This window comes from Etheostoma spectabile, chromosome 14 (genome assembly GCF_008692095.1).
Source record: "Etheostoma spectabile isolate EspeVRDwgs_2016 chromosome 14, UIUC_Espe_1.0, whole genome shotgun sequence".
Lineage (NCBI taxonomy): Eukaryota > Metazoa > Chordata > Actinopteri > Perciformes > Percidae > Etheostoma > Etheostoma spectabile.
Window position 1 is genome coordinate 21,586,827 of NC_045746.1, and position 9,677 is coordinate 21,596,503.

Sequence of the window (9,677 nt, forward strand, 5' to 3'; positions counted from 1 at the left end):
CACACACACACGCAAATATTCCATTATAATAGCAATGCTCCAATGTACAAACGCGCCTGGCTGTTAAAGGGAATGGGAGCAAACCTCTGATTGGTTGATTGCATGTTAGGCCCAAAACACCTATAAATTAATGAAGACACTAAGTACAAACCTTCTGAACCATGTACCCAGCGCACAGACCCTTTTTTCTTCCGTCAAACTAGCAAAAGTGGATGGGGACACGCCCTAAACACACCTGCACCACGTGCTTCACGTCGTACGTTAAAATAGGCCACTTTGTGTTTTAGTGCCAGTCGTGGACATTGCACAACCGGGTTAAATGAATGATTTGTCCAAATCTATGCTTTTACCTTTTGATAGTTAGTTACATTTTCCTAATAAGTATTAATACTTTTTTTTAAACTGAACTAAAATGCAGGAAAATGACTTTGGATGGATGGATGGACGGATTTCTTTGTAGTAGGATTAATTATTTTTCTGAGTCAACTGTGGACTTTCTGACCACCACTAATGCTACGAAGCAGTGGGTGCCTGTTTGGTTCGTATCTTCTGCATGTTTATTTTTTACTTCATTCAATACACATCGTGTGGAGGAAAGCATCTTGATGCGCTGTTGACTACGTCAAATGCATCGTGCTCAACCAACCATACAAATACATACGTACAAATAGTCTTTGTTTTCTAGGTCTGGGTAGAAAAAGGATTGAATGCAGGTATCGTCTTATACACAGTCATACCAATGATTCCACCTCTGGGTACGGTACTGTGCCAAACATGTACCAACAAAAGCAGGCAAGAAAAAGATTGCAACAATGAAAAAAACGCATTCTATGCATTTGTTAAGTTTTAAACACACCATGTGTTTTCATTTGAAACACTGAATAAACATATTAGGGCTGTCAATCAATTCAAATATTAAATTTGTGATTTGTTGCATTATTGTCCATAGATAACTTGCAATTAATCGTGACTTAATCGCAAATTTGTATCTGTTTTAAGTGCACAAATTTAACACTTAAATAATGTTTTGGACTACTTTACAGCCCTTAAAGCTAGTTCATCTGTCACTCTCATTATTTTCTTCTTTGAAAACAGCCAGGAGCTGAGTTTTTAATAAAGCAAAATTATGACTGTGTTAACTGCATGCCAAATTAATCAGAGCACACAAGGCTATATGACCGGTTACTGACAAGCATTTATATTTTTTTAATGTGACCATAGACTGTAAAAAGAGTATTAAACTGGCAGTTAGATCAATTTACGTATAAATCAAAATTACCAGAACGCGTCCGGATTTACCAAACTAACGAGCGTGCCGAGACCCAAATCACAGAACGCTCAACACATAAAAAAAAACGTGTGTCGTTAAAAAGAATTAGCATTAACTTGCATTATTATAACCTTCATTTTGACAGCCCTAAAACATATCTTTGTCAATTATCAAAATCATAATTTTCTGAAGGCCGGACAATTAACTCTGCACAAATATCAAAGCTTCTGGTAATTCTGTGTCTTATGAGGTATTACGTAGAGTTTTTCCTGCGTGTCTCTATGATGTAAAACGTTAGACAGCCAATCACAAACATTATTAGATCTTAATAGAAGCATGCTGCATGCCTATTGGCTAACTGATGCTGACGAGATTTGCTCCTTAAATGACGAGGCATCTTTTGATACTCGATACTAAGGAGGCAATTCGGTATCTGCCTCAAAAGTGTTGTTTTCAGTACCCAGTCCTATATATGGAAAGATGTTCCAAGATAATTAAGGTAAATCAGTAAGTCCACTGATGCAACACCACAATCTTTTCAAGAGCAGAAGTCTTTTAAAACTCCCAGTCCCTCCGTGTTCACAAATGGCAGGCCTGTTTCTAACATAAGCCAACGGGGTAATACCGTGACAGAGAGACTGTAAATTGTTCTGCTTGTTATCCTCCGGCAACTGAAATCCTGCCACGCAGTCAGAGCTCAGATTGGTGACTGGGAGCTCCTTAGACCTGAGAAACATTGTTAGGAGACTTCTCATCCACACACACACACACACACACACACTCTCCTCAAGGCCCTCAGCTGGGACATACTATGAATTTCCTCAAGCTCAGGGTGAAAATAATGCACCTGTGTCCATCATAAAGCTAAATAGGATTGTCAGTGAAGAGGAAGCTATGGAGAGACAGTATCATGTTGCAGTATTAACTGCAGTAGCTACAATGCAATTATCAAAGGAAATACATAGATAATGTAGCATTATAATAGCATCAGAATGTCTTCTATTCAGAATGTTGTATATACTTTGTTATGTCCTGTCTGCAGCAGTAAACAAACTAAGGCTGGGCAATCAAACTTCTAATCAACATCGTTTTTAATTACAATATTGGCTTCATAAGCTGCATTTTAACTCAGTTACTGACTGCATTATGGTAAATATAGTACTATAGTGTTGAATATATGAGTTTTAAGTCGGTCGTGGCAGTGCACAACAACATATTTGATCTAGTCTATTGTGGTCTAATTTATTCTGATTTATTATTTGTTCATATTGAATTTACTGTATATTTAGGAGTTTTCAGTAGATTGTGGAAGTGCAACAACCTTTCAACGGAGTTGATCTTAGTTACTTTGTGCTAATGGCTTTTTTTACATTTTTGTAATTGATTTCCAGTTGAATCATAAAAAGGTCAAAAAAATCAAAGAGCAATATAAGCACCATGTTTCCAAGTCAATGAGTGTTATCATGATCTCAGTATTGACCAAAATAATCTTGATTCTGATTTTTGCTGTAATCAAGCAGCCATAAAAGAATGGACAAACAAAGAGAACAAGCCACAAAATATTTTTTATATTTATGGACACATGTCCATAATCAATCCAAGGCTGGCCATATCCCAGAAATACTTCATCAAGCTTATGTTGTAAACATGCACAATGTCAGCCTGCAGTAACAGAAACTTTTTAAGCCAATCCAGACACAGAAACAAGAGAAGAAATAAGTGAATCAGCTGTCTCTGGAGGCACAGGCTTCCATGTCTGGGCCCTATTAGTTGCTTTGTTTCCCACCAGACAACAGACATGAAAATCTCTTTGAGTCGACCCAGCCTCAAGCCTTTACATGGGGGACTCCATTTTTCTTCTGTGCCACCACCCCCTGCTCCAAACGCCATCACCAAAACACCCCCAACATTATTCACGAGGCTGCTTATAAAACAAATAGCTGCGGATTCCTGAGGCGGACCTGTGTTCCCCCCCAGTGAGCATCTCTACACCCGGCCACCAACACTTCCAAGATACATCCCTCGGCGTGTCAGAGAGGGAGAGGAGGATGTGTGCACGTGTGTGTGTGATAAAGCCTCCAAAAAAAGAAGAAGAAAAAAAAGAGATAGCACAAAAGATGGATGACGCCTGGGTGACATACATCCTGACACCTCCACAAAAGAAAACATCGACCACCGTGCTCACAATAGCCAAAGGACAGATGAATGTTCTTCTTTCTTCTCTCGTCTGTTTCCATCTTTTCCAGCTGCTGCCAATACAATCCAATTTTTGACACACTAAATGTGGCAACAATTACTCTTTTTTGAAGTGTCACAGTCAGGCATACATAAACGTAGCACACTGTTTGCTGATGGAATACAGTGGGACACCAACAAACCAACCAGAAAGCCTTTGACCTTGTGTGGCTTGGAGAGTGTGATAGCTCCCTGGATATAAGAAAATCAATAGTCTGCATTTAGCCGTGCAGGACCCTCTGGTAAATGGAGCAACGTACCACTAAGACTGTTTATTTTGCATTGACCTGAGAAACACATTGAGCAAAATGCCCCTTTGGCAAGACAATTTAAAGGGTGATTAAAAGAAAGATAATGCGTTTAATGTAATGAGCTGCAATTAATGTGATATGTCACTGGGTCGGCTGACAATATGTGATTTAGAGATCCTGCTATGCATCCAATTTTTTTTAAATTGTCTAAATCTGATTGTTAAAGATTGCTTACTATTTTATTTTAATGAACATCCGTTATATTCAAGCCATTGCCATTGAGATAAGATACAGCTTTGGAGACGACAACAGGTGAAGGCATGGCTTAAAACCCAAAGAAGCGCTCTCAAAATGTTTCAGTCAGTGATTGTACTACTAAGAAAAGACTGACATGTTCAGCAGAAGGACTCAAATCCCAAAGGAAAGTGATCACCCAAGGCTTGCGCCATGTGGCTGCGCCGACAGTGTTTTGGTCATTACTTAGAATTTCTCATCGGGGAGACAGAAACTACGCACTATAGCTTTGAAATCCACTTTTTTGTAATCTTAAAAGACAACTTTAAAGGTCTGTTAAAATATTTCACACTTCACAAAATACCTCATTAACAAAAAGTGTACTTCCGAGTTTCAAAAGAGGGCTCTTAATGAGCAGAAATGACTTCTAACAGCTAATACACCATAATCCAGCTGTTCTGATCCCACAAGACTTCAAATCTCTCCAGCCCAAATGGCCAGACTGTAGCAAAATCGCTGCCCTCAGACGCTGCTCATGAACTAGTACTAGACTAAAGACATAAATATAACTGGCCTTTTTAATTCAGTGCACTCACTCAAGCATTTTGGAGTCCTGTCATAGTCATGTTTTTGCTCTGATAGGAACTCTAAAGAGTGATTAATCCTCGTGAGTACAGTAAGTTTATTAGATGCACCTAGCTAAAACTAGTGCAATGTACAGCCTTGCAATAAAATCATTCCTTCTGGAAGGTTTTAATGCTCTTTTTGTTGTTGATAGTGTTTTAGAGAGGTGTTAATTCAACTCTATGATCATTATACAGAGAGGTGTTTCTGTTATTTAGCCTTCCCTTATTGACAGAATTTGGTTGGGCAATATAATAGAAACAGTTAGTTGCATGGCAGGAAGCGGTTTTGCTTTGCCTCCTGCCATTAGTTAAGGGTTTCATGGGAGCGGTGGAGAATAAAGTTGCAAGTCAACAAATCAAAACATTAAGCTGAAAGACAGGGAACTGTTAAGTCAAGGGATATTTCTTTGGAATAACTATAGGACTGGGCGATACATCAATATTCAATTGACAAGTGTTGTCTTTTCCTGATTTTAAAGGTTATATAACAGTAAAGCGATGTGACTTTCTGAACTTAACAGATTATATTATTTGCCTTTATCCACTTAGTCATTATATTGACATTACTGATAATTATCAAACAATGTATTTAATGTATATTTCATTCATTAGTAATGTAAAAATTATGATCAGTGCAGCTTTAAAAGTAAGTCAATGCTTTTCAATTTGTAGAATGAAAGTGGAATGTGCTTCACACTTGACCCTAACACTTTCCACCTCTCTACATACAGAAAGAGAGGCTGCTTCCTCTACTGGCACTCAACCTAGAAAATGTGTGTGAATTGTATGCCGCAGAGATGTCCAACATGAACATGATTCTTGGCAATACTGTGCTGCTAAATGCCTTATAGTAAGGGCAATTTGGATAACAAAGCAGAACTTACTTTTGTCCTTGATTACTGTAGTTGTTGTCATACGCTTCATATTCTTGGTCATCGTAAGCTGTTCCGTAGTCGTCGTCATATTCCTGAAGTAAAAGAGAAAAAAAGGCAACCAGTCAGATGAGACGCATACAAGGAAACATTATTATAGGAACTATTTTGACATTGAAGAGATGTTGATAGGACAACCTGTGCAACAGTAGATACACCTGTTGAAACGTGGTGCAAAGAGGGTGAGAAGACATATGTTGGATTCGAGCTACTGTGTGCTCCATTGTTCCATATTAAGATCATTTTCAGATTCATTCTATTTTGGGATTTTACTAGAACATGTTTACATATATAATGTTAAAAAAAAAACATTACTTTAACTGTAATTACTTTAACCCATTACTAACAGTCTTTCTGAATATACCTATATTCACCCGCTGTCTGAAACACTCCGTTTTAGCACCTGTCTCTTTAAGACCCCCTACCGAAAATGCACTAAAGCTCACAACTTAGCCCAGATATAGGTCAATCTACGGCTGTTGGTATAACAGCCCATATGCAGCACCATTAAAGTAGTAACTGATGCCCTGCCCTTGTCTCTGTGTCAACTGACTGACAGTGGGATGTAAAGACTCGCTGTGGCAACGTTTCATCACCACCTCAAAGGATGAGCATTGAACATCTGTTTGTGCATCAGCAATCTGCCCCGTTTCCCCTTCTGCACTCCACCCAGGCTCCCGCCAAGAGGAACATCAAAGCGAACCAGTGCCGCACCCGTCCTAATTTGGGATAAATGGGTCTTATGTTCCACAAAAGGCGCCGACCCCTAGTGACACATCTCTCATCCCCCACACACTTCTTGGCAAATTCCATCCCCTTGATTTGCATGCTTAATGTGAATGTCTGTTAAGATTTATCACCAGAAGAAAATGCTCATCACATCCATATTATTAATAAGGCCCTAATTCCTGATTAGAAACATGCATTTGCCAAATGACAGCATTTGAATTGACTCTTATCTTTAGTCCTCCAGAAATGAAGAAAAAAGTATGTATGAAGGAACTACTCTTAAGCAAGAGACCCAGATGTGGAAATACATCCTTGTTTCTGAAATATTTGATACAACACTTGTCAATATTTGTTTTCTTACACTGTGTGGGAAACCTGGCAGGTGCATTTTAGGAATCACTTTTATATGCCCAAACCTCTCCTTGGTCATCCCATTGGGTGCCTTTCAGACGTGTTTGTATTTCCTCTGTTGTTTGCGTGTGAGGGGGAGGTCTGTTGGTTTTTGTGGAGGTCCTTTTATTTGTCTACAGAGGTAGCTCGAGGGGAATTTAAGTCCCTCCTTGCATTTCTAATTCTGCAGTTACAACAGCTTTTCCAAAGTCAACAATTCCCCATACTAAGTTTAGTCAACAACTGTACTTTTGACAATATTAACCCCCTTGAACACTTTTAAAAAAACGGTAATTTGCAGCAGTTCTGAAAAGGTCTTATCTAAAGGAATGAATTAAAAGCACTTTTCAAAGAGTAAATCAAACTGTAGACTTTGATTTGCAATTTCCTGTCATAGCCTCTTTCTGCCCAATAAAACTCTGAAGAGGAAATAATTTCCTTGCAGGGTGAAAGAAGATTGTGGACATGATTTCTGGAGGGAACAGGCGTGAGAAGGAAATCTAAATAACATCAGGAAGAAGAAGGTTGATTTGAATTTTGAACCTTGGAAACACTTATAGTTCTGCTTGTAGTCCTGGAATAATAGTTATTTAAAAATAGTATTTATAATTTACTACTATCCTACTGCATAATTTAATGCAATCAAGCCATACAATACATTCTACAATTGGGAAGGTTATTTTGCTTCATTTGTGTTGTATTAGAGGTTAATAATTGATTCATCGAAAAGGTTCACAGCTAATGCTATGTATATCTGTGTAATGGTTGTTGTGTGAACCAGGGGTACCACTGGCCAACTAAAGGGACATTCTATATATTTGCAGTGTTTGAGGTTTTCTGAGCAGACCACAGCTGTAGGGTTGGGCGATTATACGAATATATTGGCAATCGGCGATTGGCTGAGTACATCGGCTGTGTTTTTTTCTCTGGTCGTTTTTTTGTTGAGTTTTTTGCAACTGAACAGCATGTAGAGCAGCCATATTTTCACTTCTAACTAGGTGAATTAATGGGTTATTTCAACCAAACCAGCTGTTGATTGGTGGAACAGTGGATAGACAAACCAAGACGGTTTTAAAAAACATGAATATTGTCTGCTTTCTTGACATTTTGTGAGATGATTTTGTTGCCGGTTGGAAGATTTTAACATTTTGCTGAACCCCCCCCACTGCTGCCCTTCTGTTAGTGCAACCCGTCCACCTAACTGCCCAACTCAAGTAGGTGAAATACAGTAAAGTCACTACTGTCACCACATGATTCATTGTCTGGAGAAGAATACTTGTTTTTCTAACAACACATTACAGTACAGCAAGCGATGATAAATTTGCAAACACATATTTAAATGGCACGCTGAGCACATTATAGTGCAGATACTGTAAGGATCAATACCGCTAAGCAGTAGCAGCTGACATTTTTCCTGCATAGATACACAGTACAGGCATCAGATTACAATAAGTGGTATTTTTTCTGTGAATTGTTAACACTTTAGCATTTTAAAGTGGTTAACAAAATAACAATGCAACACACACACTTTGCTCAAAGCCACAACTAAAGTCTTTGAAGGCATGTGCTGAAGTGAGTTTGTGCAGTGCTAGAAACGTCATCCCATTTGAAATTAAAATGACTGTTTTTGTCAGAAAGAGACCAGTTTTTTGTCTCAAAACTCTGGGGATCGTTCTATTTCAATCTATTCTAAAAGAGTCTCTATTATACAGTACCTACTGCAGGCTGGACTAAACAGGTGTGGTTATAAATATTGAATGACAAGAATTTCTACAGGAAGACAAATAGTAAAACCATGTCGCTGTGATTGTGCAGGCAGCCTCAGTTGTCAAGTAAAATTGTTTCATTGAGCAGAAAAACATGACAGTCAAAATCTGTACGAGCTGAGTGTCTCCACTGGGTATTCCATACTAATTTCTCCAACAAAAACAAAAATCTATGTTATAAATGAATAAAATCTAGGGTCGATCTCTTTCTGTATCATATGAAGCAAAAAGACAAAGAATCCATTGGTACCAACTATGTCCCGCTTGTTGGGAAGGGGATCGAAACACAGCTCCAAAGACAGGCGGGGGTAAAACTGGCATGGCCATTTTAAAAGGGGTCCCTTGACCTCTTACTCAAGATATCTGAATGAAATGTCACTCTATACCAGGGGTGGGCAATTCATTTTTGCCGAGGGCCACATGAGCAACCCGAGCACTGCTGGAGGGCCACATCGACAATATTTCAATTAAATTTTGCTCAGTATTATTTTTGATATACCGTAAGATAAATGGTAATAATTTCATTTAACCTAACTTAACTTTTTACAAAAGCAGATTGCTTTTGATGGTTTTATTTAAACTCTTAATCCTTAAATATTTATTAGGCTATGTGAAATTAAAATGAAATTAAAATAAGAAAAAAAAACAATCATTGAATTGGTGATTGAAACTGCATCTCTGGGGGTGTGAAGTTTGGTAAAAAGTCCTTGTTGGGTTAGCAGTTTCACCATCAACCATCAGCCTCCCTTGAGCGTCATCAGACAGATTCCGGTATTTATCCTCGTGCTTCGTCGTGTAGCGGCGATTCAAATTATAATCTTTAAACACAGCAACCTGTGCACCACAAATTAAGCACGCGGCTTTACCTTTAATTTCTGTAAAGAAATACTTGGCAGTCCATGTCTTGTTGAAAACACGGCATTCGTCATCAACTTTTCTTTTTTTAGCGTGAGCGGACATCTCGGGGGTAACCGGGCATCTCGAGGGGGTAACCGGGCATCACTCGTCGCTGTGCACCTTCACTCACAGGTTACGCACGGACATACGTCCATAAAATAACACTTTTCAAAATAAAAGCAGCACAGTTGTATTGCACGCACGACATAGATGTTTTTTAAAATTTATTTTGTACGGTAATTTGTGATTGCCGCTGTTCACCTTCACTCACAATCACCCACGTGCATACGTCCACACGGAAGTACTACAAATAACGCTTTTCAAAACAAAAGCAGCACCGTTGTATT

At 38.6% G+C, this 9,677-nt stretch overlaps 1 protein-coding gene across 3 annotated transcripts in view; it reads right to left on the reverse strand.

Moving 5' to 3' along the window:
• khdrbs3 (KH domain containing, RNA binding, signal transduction associated 3) overlaps positions 1 to 9,677 on the reverse strand; it is a 136,430-nt gene that overhangs the window by 22,625 nt on the left and 104,128 nt on the right. For all 3 annotated transcript variants that reach the window (XR_004334934.1, XM_032535297.1, XM_032535298.1), the window contains exon 7: positions 5,501 to 5,583. Coding sequence is in view for 2 of the 3 variants with exons in the window: in XM_032535297.1 (XP_032391188.1) it covers positions 5,501 to 5,583 (83 nt within the window). In the remaining variant the exon portion in view is untranslated. The remainder of the gene's footprint in view (positions 1 to 5,500; positions 5,584 to 9,677) is intronic.